The sequence below is a fragment of the Colobus angolensis genome, unplaced genomic scaffold (assembly GCF_000951035.1).
Source record: "Colobus angolensis palliatus isolate OR3802 unplaced genomic scaffold, Cang.pa_1.0 Scaffold30, whole genome shotgun sequence".
NCBI lineage: Eukaryota > Metazoa > Chordata > Mammalia > Primates > Cercopithecidae > Colobus > Colobus angolensis.
Window position 1 is genome coordinate 1709697 of NW_012116266.1, and position 14125 is coordinate 1723821.

The window sequence follows — 14125 nt, forward strand, 5'->3', positions numbered from 1 at the left end:
TTACAATCAATTTCTATATAGTTGATATCTCTGACAGACAACAACCAAGAGTTATAGTAAATATAGTAAATAATATAGTTATTATATATAGTTATATATAGTTAATTGGCCGGGCGTGGTGGCTCACACCTGTAATCCCAGCACTTTGGGAGGCCAAGGTGGGTGGATCAAGAGGTCAGGAGTTCAAGACCAACCTGGCAAAGATGGTGAAACCCTGTCTCTACTAAAAATACAAAAAAATTAGCTGGGCATGGTGGCTAGTGCCTGTAATCTCAGCTACTCAGGAGGCTGAGGCAGAGAACTGCTTGAACCCAGGAGGTAGAAGTTGCAGTGAGCTGAGATTGCCCACTGCACTCCAGCCTGGGCGACAGAGCAAGACTCCATCTCAAAAAAAAAAATAGTTAATTGAGGGATAACAAATATCCTGTTTGAAAATTGTTATATCTCAATTGACATTCATTTTAGCATGGGATAAGTATAGATAAAATTTATTATAACAGTAATAATACTTACTCGAGTGAGGGTATTTTCATTTCAGTCTATTCACTGAAAAGAATAACAGCTTACCACATGCGTAGTTGCGTTTATATCTGTGATGGGACTAGGTCAGATACAGATGCCTTAAGTCTTGAGAGAGCTACAAATAGTAGCCAGTAGCAGCAACAAATATTTTTTATTTATTGCTTGTTCAGTACATAGTAGTATTGTTTATTTCATTTACTCTCACAACAATGCTACAAGATAGATACTACTATTTCTGTTTCACAGATGAGGAAGCTGAGGATTAAAAAGTTTAAGTGTCTTTGTGAAAGTCACACTGACAGCAAGTGCTCAAGCCAGGTGTGAACACATCTCTGATACCAGGTCATAAAGTGTCCATGGGCCATACAGGACCTTTTCAAAATTGTAGAACTTACAGTACTTTGGGGTGACTACTATATAAGAAAGTGTAAATCTTTTCTTGTACTAGTTGAAAAAAATTCTGGAAAATATGAATATATTCCCAAATGCTGAGAGATTAAATTGGTAAAGGTCATTTGAAGGGCAAATTGTGCATTTATATAAAAATGTAGACATGCAATATGACCCAGCAACTCTATTTTTAGAAATTTATACCTCAAAAAAGATTTGCATAATGTCACATACATACACACATACACACATGTACATAGGTAGAAGCTCATTTTTCACTGTATCCAATTTTGGAAACCACTAAACTTATCTTAATAGCCATACAAATATTTCTTTTTTGGGGAGAGAAGCTATGATTCAGTTTATTTTCATATAAATTATAAAACATCAAATAATATTTTGACCTTTCCAGTTTTACTGTATGGAGATTACAGAGGGTGTGTTTGTAAGGTATAATTTACATGGTCTTGTCTATTTATACTTAAAAGGTACATTCAACATAATTTTTTTTTGGTTCCATCCCCTTTTTTTAAAAATTATACTTTAAGCTCTAGGATACATGTTCACAACATGCAGGTTTGTTACGTAGGTATACATGTGCCAGGTTGGTTTGCTTCACCCATCAACTCGTCATTTACATTAGGTATTTCTCCTAATGCTGTCCCTCCCCCAGCCCCCCACCCCCCTACTGGCCCCGGTGTGTGATGTTCCCCTCTCTGTGTCCATGTGTTCTCACGATTCAGCTCCCACTTATGAGTGAGAACATGTGGTGTTTAGTTTTCTGTCCTTGTGATAGTATGTTTAGAATGATGGTTTCCAGCTTTATCCATGTCCCTGCAAAGGACATGAATTCATCCTTTTTTATGGCTACGTAGCATTCCATGGTGTATAGGTGCCACATTTTCTTAATCCAGTCTATTATTGATGGACATTTGGGTTGGTTCCAAGTCTTTGCTATTGTGAATAGTGCCACAATAAACATACGTGTCCTGTGTCTTTATCATAGAATGATTTATAATCCTTTGGGTATATGCCCAGTAATGGGATTGCAGGTCAAATGGTATTTCTAGTTCTAGATCCTTGAGGAATCACCACACTCTCTTCCACAATGGTTGGACTAATTTACACTCCCACCAACAGTGTAAAATCATTCATATTTTTCCACAACCTCTCCAGCATCTGTTGTTTCCTGACTTTTTAATGATTGCCATTCTAACTGGCGTGAGATGGTATCTCATCGTGGTTTTAATTTGCATTTCTCTAATGACCAGTGATGATGAGCATTTTTTCATATGTCTGTTGGCTGCATAAATGTCTTCTTTTGAGGAGTGTCTGTTCATATCCTTTGCCCACTTTTTGATGGGGATATTTTTTTCTTGTAAATTTGTTTAAGTTCTTTGTAGATTCTGGATATTAGCCCTTTGTCAGATGCACAGATTATAAAAAATTTTATAAAGTTTTCTCCTCTTAAGAACTACTGCATGTGTCCTGTAAATCCTACAAAAAATACATTTTCAGCTAAATATGATTCAGTCAGAAGGCTTCTCCACCTCACACTCATATAAACAGCAATGCTGGCCAGCTTAAATTTGCTAAGAACTTGACAAACAAAATTTAATTCTGGTTCATGTTCACAGCAGCAAAATTGGCTCATTGGGATGTTCTTGACCATTTTCTTTTTGTTACTAATTTTTAAAAATTTCATATCACCAGCTTTTACAGCTTCAGTGGTGGTGGTGGGTGGGGAGATGTTCAGGAATCCCTTGAACTCAATGTATTGACAGATCTTAACATCACATTTTCAGCCTCTCTGATGCATGGATATTAATAGTGAACCATTCTTTGCCTGCTCCAAAGTGGGTTGTGACAACCACCAACCTCCCGCCATGTGTCCTTCCTTACCTCTCCCATGGGGTGGTATATGTTATAGGAATACGTCTCCAGGCTCCGTGGACTGACTGGCTTGTCCACAATCTCTTGTCTGTGTTGTGCTAAGGATCTGCAAAGGGAAGAAAGTAAGAGGAAAAGCAGTGATGAAACTGGGATATCCTGAGGGTTGGTGGGTTGATGAAAAAGGTAGTAGAATCAGTGTGCACAGGATTTGGAGGACAAAGGCCTGTGTTGGAGTCCTTGGGTCTGTGACTTACTAATTGTGACAGCCATTGAGCCACTCTGAGCTGAAGTTTCTTCATCTGTAGAGTGAGGACAATTATTCCAACCTTGCAGGGAGGCTAGGATAATTCAACAAAACGTTGTAGATAAAAATAAAATTTGTATATGAAATAATAACTAAGATTTATTGAAGTGAAACTTACAAGACATGCACTGTTCTAAGCAATTTAAATCTCATTTACTTCTCTCTAAAACTCTGAGATAGGTACTCTTGTTATCTCCATTTCAGAGATGAAGAAACTGAATCACAGGGAAAGTGTTATTAGGGATTTAAACCCTGACAGTCTGACTGCAGACCCTGCAATATTAACCACTGTACTGCATATAATGGTGAGAACTAATCTGTTTTTGCAATGGTATATCTTTTTAAAAATAAACTTTATTATTTAGCACACTTTTAGGTTCACATAAAAATTAAGCAGAAAATACAGATAGTTCCCATTTATCTGCTATTCTCACACATGCAGAATCTTCCCCACTATAGACATCCCACACCACAGTGATACATTGGTCAGAATCAATGAACTTACTTTGACACATCATTATCACCCAGCATCATCCATTGTTTATATTAGGGCTCATTCTTTGTACATTGAATGGATTCTGACAAATGTTTGGTGACACATATTTACCATTATAGTATAATACTAAATTGTTTTGTTTTGTTTTTGAAACAAGGTCTCACTTTGTCACCCAAGCTGGACTGCAATGGCATGATTATAGCTCACTGCAGCCTTGGGCTCTGGACTCACAATATCCTCCTACCTCAGCCTCTCAATTAATTGGCACTACAAGTGCAAGCCACTACACTCTGCAAATTTTTAATTTTTGTAGAGACAAGGTCTCACTGTGTTGCTCAGGCTGGTCTCAAACTCCTGACCTCAAGCAATCCTCCTGCTGCAGCCTCTCAAAGTGCTGGAATTATAAGTGTGAGCCACTGAGCCAGGCACAAAATAGTTTTAATGCCTTAGAAATCCTCTATATTCTTCCAATTTATCCCTCTCTTTCCCTAACCCCTGGCAACTACTGCTCTGTTTACTTCTCCATAGTTTTGTCTTTTCGGAATGTAACATAGTTGGACTCATACAGTATGCAGCCTTTTCAGGTTGACTTCTTTCACTAAATAATATGTATTTAAGTTTCCTCCATGTCTTGTCATGGCTTAATAAGCTAATTTCTTTATTAGCACTGTGTGATATTCCATTGTCTGGATATACCACAGTTTATTTATCCTTACTCACCTACTGAAGAACACCTTGGCTGCTTCCAAGATATGGCAATTATGAATAAAGCTGCTATAGTCATCCCTGTACAGGTTTTGGTGTTGACATGTTTTCAGTTCATTTGGATAAATACTAAAGAGTGCAATAGTTGGATTATATAGTAAGAGTTTGTTTAGTCTTGTAAGAAATTGCCAAACTGTCCTGCAAAGTGGCTGTACCATTTTGAATTCTCACCAGCAATGAATGAGAGTTCCTGTTGCTCCACATCCTTGTCAGCATTTAGTGTTGTCATTTGTTTTATAGTGTTTTGGATTTTGGTCATTCTAATAGGTGTGAAGTATTATCTTCTTGTTTAATTAACAAATATTATTATCTTGTTTTAATTTGTGATTTCCTAGTGACATATGATGTGGAATATCTTTTTTTATGTTTACTTGCTATCTCTGTATTTTCTTTGGTGAGATGTCTGTTCAAGTCTTTTGCCAATTTTTTAATCAAGTTATTCCTTTTCTTGTTGCTGAGTTTTAAGAGTTCTTTATATATTTTGGATAACAGTCCTTTATCGGATGTGTGTTTTGCAAATATACTCTGTCAGTTTGTGGCTTGTCTTCTTGTTTCTTAACATTGTCTTTTGCAAAGTAGAAGTTTCCAATTTTAATGAAGTCTAGCTTATCAATTCTTACTTTCATGGGTTGTGCCATGTGTATTGTATCTAAAAATTCATTACCATAACCAAAGTCATCTAGGTTTTCTCTTATGTTATCTTCTAGAGTTTTATAGTTTTGCATTTTCTATTTAGGTCTATTATACATTTTGAGTTAATATTTGTGAAGGTGCAATGTCTATGTCTAGATTCACTTATTTTGCATTTGGATGTCTAGTTGTTCCAGCACTATTTGCTGAAAAGACTATTTTGTTCCTTTGTCAAAGATCTTTTGACTATATTTATGTAGGTTTATTTATGGGATCCCTGTTTTCTCCCTTTGATTCGTTTGTTAATTTTGTTGCCAATAACACCTGTCTTGACTACTGTGGCTTTATATTAAGTCTTGAGGTTGGGTACTGTCAGTCCTTTGACTTTGTTCTTCTCTTTCAATATTGAGTTGAATATTTTGGGTCTTTCACTTTTCCATAAAAACTTTATAATCAGTTTGTCAATAACCACTAAATAACTTGCTATCAAGTTGGGAAGAACTGACATCTTAACAGTATTCAGTCTTCCTGTCTATGAACATGGACTTTCCATTTGTTTAGTTCTTCTTTGATCTCTTTCATTAGAGTTTTTTTAGTTTTCCTCATACAGATCTTGTACAAATTTTGTTAGACTTATACCTAAGTATTTTATTTTGAGACATGCTAATGTAAATGGTAACTTATTTTTAATTTGATATTTTACTTGTCCATTGATATTACATAGGAAATCAATTGACTTTCTAATATTAACTTTGTATCCTACAACTTTGCTATAATTGCTTATTCCAGGAGACTTTTTTTATTGTTGATTCTTTCTGATTTCTGCATTGACAATCATGTCATCTTCAAACAAAGACAGTATTATTTCTTTCTTCCCAATCTGTATACTTTTTATTTTCTTTCCTTGTCTTATTACATTAGCTAGGACTTTCAGTACAATGTTGAAAAAGAGTGCCGAGAGGGAACATCCTTGCCTTGACCGTAGTAGGAAAGCTTCTAGTTTTTCATCATTAAGTATAATGTTAACTGTAGATTTTTTGGAGATGTTGTTTATCAAGTTAAGGAAGTTCCCTACCACCTTTTAAATCACAAATGTGTGTTAGATTTTGTCAAATGCTTTTTCTACATGTATTTATATAATCATGTTATGTTTCTTCTTTCAGCCTGTGGGTAGAACAGATAGTATTAATTGATTTTTTTGAATGTCAAACCAGACTTGCATACCTGGGACAAATTCCACTTGGTTATGGTGTCTAATTCTTTTTATACATTGCCGAATTTGATTTGCCAATATTTTATTGAGGATTTTTCTATCTGTGTTCATGAGAGATATTGATCTGTAATTTTCTTTTCCTTTAATTCTTTGATTTTGGTGTTAAGATAATACTGATCTCATAAAAAGAATTAGGAAGTATTTTCTCTGCTTCTATTTCTAGAAGAGATTGCAGAGAATTGGTATAATTTCTTCTTTAAATGTTTGGCAGAATTCACCAGTGAACCTATCTTGGCCTGGTGCTTTCTGTTTTATAAGATTATTGATTATTTAAAAAAAAATTTTTTTTAATTTTTTAAATATTTATTATTTATTTATTTAGTTTTTAAATATTTATTTATTTACTTTGTTGTCAGAGTTTTGCTCTTGTTGCCCAGGCTGGGGTGCAATGGTGTGATCTCGGCTCACTGCAACCTCCGCCTCCCAGGTTCAAGCAATCCTCCTGCCTCAGACTCCCGAGTAGCTGGGATTACAGGTATGTGCCACCATGTCTGGCTAATTAACTATCTATTCAATTTTTTAATAGATATGGGCTTATTCCTAATATCTATTTATGCTTTATTTTTTAACAAACAGCTTAATAGAGCTACTCAGTGCCGCCTCTTTACCAGATATTGTGCTCACACCAAAGAGAAACATTCATGCACAGTATATAATTTTATTCTCACTACAACTCTGTAAATTGTTATTCTCCATATGTTACAAATGAGAAAACTGAGACCAAGAGAAATTAGGTAATTTGCAAAGAGTCACAGAGCTAGTAAGTCATACAGCTAATAGTCTATCTCTAAGCCACACAAACATTTGTTGAATTACTTAGTTTCCTAGTTTAAATGCTTTATATAAGCAAGAAATGGGGTTATATTTTTATTGTCAGGGCATATTAAGTGGTAATTCATTTACCCAGCAAATATGTACAGAATGACTACTATGTTAATGGCATTGGAGTACGAACTTGTGGAGCTACTTGGGTACAAACTTCTGTATAGTGATCCTGAGTTGCAATGAAGTGTGTTAGAGATCTAATTAGCTAATATTTCTATTACTTTTACCTATTCTACATTTTCTTGAGCATTCAAAAAATGCTCAAAATAGTATTGTATCTTCTCTTTCTCTAAAGTTTTCATTTCTTTATTTGTAAAATGGGAATAATAATAGTACTTTCCCAAGGGGTTTTTATGAGGATTAAATAAGATAATCTGTGTTTAACAATGAGCACAATATCTGACACATAGTCAATTCCTAGTAAGTGTTAAAATACAATTCAAAACAAAGCAACAGCCCTATTTTGCTTCACGATATTAAAAATAAAAATTGTACAAAGAATAATTTAGCCATCCAACTAGTATTATCCTTAAATAATGCCAAACTACAAAATATTTTGATAGAATTAATTAAAACGCAAGTTCCAGTTATATCTATGTAAGTCCTAATTTTATTTTTTTTCTGGTTCACTTAGCATCATGTACCACATTAAGCTACTTGAATGGAAATCAGTTTCTCCACACAATTCCACTACTTTAAACTTAGAGTTAGATTTATTATTAATTGTTACTAATATTAATAATAATTTGAACTTAACAGAAGCTCTTTGTCCTCAAAATTAAAAATGTTTTATTACATTGTTGAATGAAGTTTGCCCCATTAGCTTGTCCAAATGAAAAGACAATCTCAATGTCTTCATGAGATAGGATTGTCTAAATAATTGGTTAAAACAATGGAGGCCGAGACGGGTGGATCACGAGGTCAGGAGATCGAGACCATCCTGGCTAACATGGTGAAACCCCGTCTCTACTAAAAAATACAAAAAAAAAAAACTAGCCGGGCAAGGTGGCGGGCACCTGTAGTCCCAGCTACTCGGGAGGCTGAGGCAGGAGAATGGTGTAAACCCGGGAGGCGGAGCTTGCAGTGAGCTGAGATCCGGCCACTGCACTCCAGCCCGGGCAACAGAGCGAGACTCCGTCTCAAAAAAAAAAAAAAAAAAAACAATAAAAATGAATTTTAAAAGAAGATTAAAAGAAATAAATGTTATTTATATTGTAATAGTTGAGAAACAATTATCTTCATGTTACTCACAAATGTATTTCTAATATTTACCATTCATTTGATTTTTTAATAAACAAGGGTGATTTGGAGTGAGAAATTTTAATATAAAAATATATACTAGTGGGAGTAATATGTTGAGACTGATTGCTTTACGAAAGATTATCATTTTGTAAAGAAAATACGTGTATTTTCTATTGTATTTAAAATTCATAAAAATTCATTCTTAACATACATTTTCAGGAGCACATTTCATGTCTTTATAAACTAATCAGCAAATATGTATATTTTACACTAACAATAGTTAACCCTTACTGAGTACTATATACTAGGCAGTGGTCAAAGCACTTTATATTATTATCTTATTTAACTCACTCAACAACCCAGTGGCTATATACTCTTACTACTCTATGCAAAAGTAGTAATAGGTAGTAGTAATTGAAAAGATTTCTTTCTCGCAGAATTAAAAATCTACTTAAGACAATATGACATAAACACATCAAAAGCAAAATAACTTAGCCATTAAATAACAAGACATAAGGTATAAGCTAGTGTCTGATTAACTACCCATTAAATGGTGCACAAAGTGTATTAAGGTCAGGAGAGGCAGAATTCCAAACTCAAGCATAGCCAATAATAACAACCAACATTTTACTAGCAATTGTGTATGCTAGAAACTTTTCTAAAAACTTGATATCTATATCATGTCTGCCCATCTGTCTGTTTATAATCTATCTATCTTTCTATCTATGTATCTATGTATCTATCTATCTATCTATCTATGTATCTATCTTCATTTGATTGTAACAATAATTCTTAAGGTATATACTACTATCCCATGTTTTTTTTTTTCCTGAAGACTTTGTGACATATGCTTAACTATTCTTTTATTACATCCTGGAAAATAAGAATGAAGTATTAATTAATCCACTTTTAGGGGCTAAAATATCATCCAAATTGTCTACCTCTGATTGGGACTATAAAGATGGTAAAAATAAGTATTATAGAGTCACTAGAAAATCATTTTAATCCCTTCTCAGAAGGGGAAGAGGAGAGGGAATGAAGCAAATGATGGAGATATTCTTTTAACTTCCCCCAACCCCCTACTCCCTGTCTCTCATTCCTCACACTGGCTGTTTGGCCCATCCTGTCCTGCCAGGAAATGAGATCATTGACGATGGTTCCGCAATGGTGTTGAGAACAAGGATGATGGCTGCTCTTCCTTCCTTCACACAGTTTAGCAAATGTTTGGGTTTTCCCTTATCACAGTTATCTACTCAGTGGTCTAGGAAAGTGAGTACACTAAAAAGTGGGGTTTGCACCTGGTGAATTCCTGTTTCAATTGGGCTGGGATTCCCTGGCAATGCCATAGCACTGAGGGGTATAAATTAAATAAAGGTAACCTAACATCCTCAGGCATTTGCTTTACTCTTGGCTAATATCTACAAAATGTGTGAGTCTGTTACTCCCTAAGCCCAGCATTGAACAACTGGGTCCATTTCATATGCAAAAAAAGTGAGTGGTCTGGGTTTTAAGTGAAAGCACCTGATATTAAAAATGCTTATCACTTGTATGTGGAACTAAAGCACAATGCTTAAGCCTCAGAAACTCAAATACTTTGTTCAAATGAATGCTTAAACCATATACTTAGAAAAGGCTATTCTCTGTTTCTAGGCAATTTCTTGGGTGATGCATAATACATGTAGAGAGGAGGGAAAAAGCTGGCTAATCTCCCAAATTATCACCGGTCTCATCTCACTGATCAAATGAAAAGATTATTGTACTTTGTGTATTCTTTTTGAACGGGAATTCATAAAATGTTTAATAGAGAAAATGATCCTTTGGGGTACATTATTAATAAAGTCTGCAGATCAAAGATGATGGTCTGATAGCATTTTGACTGGAATGTATAAAGAGGCAAAAAGATCCTAATGAATATTGAGGCAAATTTTGTATTTTAAATACTTGGTGAAGAAATAGTTACATAAATATTTCATGATAGTTCTGTATTTTCAGCCTTTATTTTTCTGCTTACAAAATTAACATATGCCTAACATGGAAAACATAGAAGTATGGAGAGGTGAAAAAAGAAGAGAAAAATAGAAAAGAGAAGGAAGAATTATCAATAATTACACCTTGTTGAGTAACTACTACTGATATTTTGGCGTATTTCCTTCCAGACTTTAATCTGTGCATTTATTTTTCTGAAATGAAGTGCAGATTATATCTATATATAATTTTGTATTCATTTCTTTGTATTCTGTATTCTACCAAAGACATTTCCTCAAACCAATGAAAACTCTTTAATGGTTGCACACTATTTGACAGTAAGCGTATGTTACATAGTATCATTTATTTAAATATTTTCTTCTATGCTGGATATTAAAGCTATGTCCCTTTTTGTTTTTATGCTACTGTAAATAATTCTAGAGATAATAGCTTTTTGTGTAAATCTTTGTTCTAATTTTCTATTGTTTCCTTAAGCTACATTCCAGAAAGAAGAATTAGTAGGTCAAAGAAGATGAACTAAAATAGCCATTTGATTGATATTGCTAAATCCCACATGATTATACAGAGTTGCACTTTTTCAGGATGTATGCAATGTATAATATATGGGAGACTACCTTCCTAAATGTTCAAGATAAATATTACAAAGTTTGTAATTTTTATTAATTTTAAATTTTCTAGACTATTACCACACATGGTGAATAAAGACCATCAAAAATTACAGCTAACATATGTCTTGAGTTGGCAAAAAACTCAAAAAAGTGACCATTATTTTATATCAATAACTAATAATTTATATAAAAACGGCCAATAAAGACCAGCACGGTCAAGTGCAGTCGTGAGGAACCGTCCAATGGAAGCTGTCTTAGCTGAGTCCCACTGCCTGAGCCTAATCACTTCCATAATTTAACCAGGGCTTGGAATCTAATTTTTTAAATAAAAGTTTTATGTCACATTCATTGTACAATATTTGCAAAATGAATACTAGTTGAGGGAAGGGAAAAATATCACCAACCCAAGATAACAATTACCATTTTAGTACATATTTTTATTTTATTTTTTAAAGTACTCCATTAGATTTATATAGTCTCTTTTCTTTAGCATAAAATACATATTTTCCTATGCCATTAAAAAGTTTTATACTTATTTTTCTATTGTGTGAATAATATCCCATTGTCCTATACTACATATCAGCATTTACATAACCTAACATAGACATTTAAATTGTTTCCAAATATTAGAATATATATATATTATAAATAAAGCTGCATCTCAGAGCTGCATAAAACTCTTTCAGACTTTAGTTTCTTTCCTCAGTATAGATGTCCAGAGGCAGGAACACTAGGCCAAAAGATTTATGTTTTAAAGCTCTTGATATTTTTAAGCAGCCTAATTTTTTTTTTCATATTTTCCTGTAAAATATGTAAGAGTCTTCGTTTCCAACTTACGGATGAGGAATTTCAGAAAGGAAAATAAATGCACTATGTATATGAAACCAAGTAAACTAATGGAAAAATGAGAAAGAAATATTCAAACAGGTTTTTGATATTACAGAGATTCTGGACTCTGCACATATCTGAAATTGAACTGTCTATAAAGATAAGGAACAAGCTGAGATCACACAATTATTGTTGGACAAAAATTGGAATGGGTTTCTATGTTATGTGAGAGCAAGTTCATTGCAAGATTTCTTTAACTGTGAAGCAAAAGAGGAAATACCAGTTATAACCACATATACTTCATGAAATATGCTAAATCAGCAAAATAATGATTTGCGTATGAACAAGGGAAAAACACACTTTCTGTGGAAACTATACACACACACACAGACACAGATTTCAAAAGAATGTATTTAGAGAACTTACGATTCATTAAGAATAGGGAGAGACCACAAAAATGGGCAAATGACATTAATGGGCAATTTATAAAATGATAAAATTAGTAATAAGCAAGACAAAATATTTACTCTTATTATAAATCAAAAAATTCAAAGGAAGTCAACAATATGTATTTTTTACTTGTCAATTTGCGAAACACTTAAAAAGTGCTTTCATACACTGTTATTGGAAGTGTAGATTGATGTAATCTTTCTAGAGGATAATTGGGCAATGTATAGCAAGATTCTTAGATATTCCTCAGCTACTGACCTAATAATTCCACTTCTTAGAGAAATAATCAAAGATTTGAAAAAGCACAAAAAATTATGTAGCTGGTTGCTCATCATTACAGCATTATTTGTAAAAATGAAAGCAAGAATTGACTAAATGACAGAATATTATTAGCAATTTCAACTATGTTTTAAATAAATTGCTAATGCCATAGGAAAATTTCTGTAATACAGTTTAACTGAAATATTTCAGAAATAGTGCTGCATACATAATTAGCTAGCTATCTGAAAACATTAATAGTACTTATCTCTACATGAAATTATTTGGTCATTTTAACATTTTTCTTAATAATTAGGATAATGTGATTTACTAGTTGAGATACTATGAAAATGAGGGATATAGAATTTGTATTACAATTTTCTTTTTCCAATCACAGAACATGACATGTCTATTGGTATACATCATGCATTGTGTTAGGAAATGTTTGTTAGATATTTATTCATTTATTCAAGGATTATTAGAGGACTATTATTATTCAGTGATAAATTTCAGTGATCTTTATTATTCTCGTCTCATGGCGGTATATATGAGTAGCAAGGAAGGAGAAGCCAGCTGCCTTGGTCTTAAAAAAAAAAGCATTCAGTTTAAACAATCTAAATCATAATAATCAGTCCCTCTTCCCACTTTACACTCACCTATCATATCCCAGCCCTCCAGGAACCAGCATCCCCAAAAGATAAAGGGTTTCAAGCAGAGGCTTCATTCTGCCTCAGAGTAAGTTAGAAAATTCTGGGCCTCTCTGGCAGTGGATCAAGTGTCCTTGAGAATGAATGCATCAAGACTGGCTCCCACAATCAAGATGAGATAAGTCAGTTAGTGGATGTCTCAGCAGAAAGAGACTTGGGCAATTGCTTTATTAACTCTATCATGTCTTCAAACCACCTTTTCTAATGGGGGAAATGCTGTACCATTTGATATTTCATTTCTTCTCTAAAACCAAATTTATGTGAGCTCTCAACTTCACCAGATCCTGAAATAAATTTCCTCCCTATGTAAAGTCACCTCAGAGTATTTCTAGGAATCCCCATCACTCATACTCAGGAGCAGTCATTCCTGCTCTTCCCCTCACACAGGTTGGATGGGAATAGTAGGCTAGTCTTTCTGAATCATGAGCCTATTCATGAGACCAGAAAGAATACTCTGCTCTGGTCATAATGGACATGGTCATTATTCAGAATCTCCTCTTCCTCTTTCAATCTAAGGCTTCGATTGGGGTCAAATGCCTTCTCTTTTTCTGATGAACCACATCACCAGCTTCTTAAACAAACCCAGATTTCTCCAAATCTGAGCAGTGAAAACAGTCTCAATCCTTTCCCAAGTGGATTTTACTCCACGCCCCTCTTACGTGAGGGACTCTGTCAGATACTCCACCATGTTTTCAGACATAGCCAACTTATGCTTGAGTCTCATTGACCAGTAAAAGTAAAGACTCACGTTAAGACCACTGCTAATAGTCTAATTGAGCAACGCAAACTTTAGTGCAGAGCAGGTAGAGTATTTAAATGGAGTCCTTGGCATTTAGGGGCCCAGTTTAAATCTTTTGCCCTGTATTCATGCATTCATTCTACAAAAATCTCATGAGCACCACTGTATACAAGACACTATGCTAGATACTTAGAATACAAAGGTGAACA

At 34.1% G+C, this 14125-nt stretch overlaps 1 protein-coding gene across 1 annotated transcript in view; it reads right to left on the reverse strand.

The window, feature by feature from the left end:
- CPO (carboxypeptidase O) overlaps positions 1-13240 on the reverse strand; it is a 30242-nt gene extending 17002 nt beyond the window's left edge. The window contains exons 1-2 of the mRNA XM_011949856.1: positions 13127-13240; positions 2815-2911 (exon numbers count right to left, since the gene is read on the reverse strand). Of these exons, the coding sequence (XP_011805246.1) occupies positions 2815-2911; positions 13127-13194 (165 nt within the window). The 5' untranslated portion in view covers positions 13195-13240. The remainder of the gene's footprint in view (positions 1-2814; positions 2912-13126) is intronic.
- Positions 13241-14125: the final 885 nt, after the last annotated feature.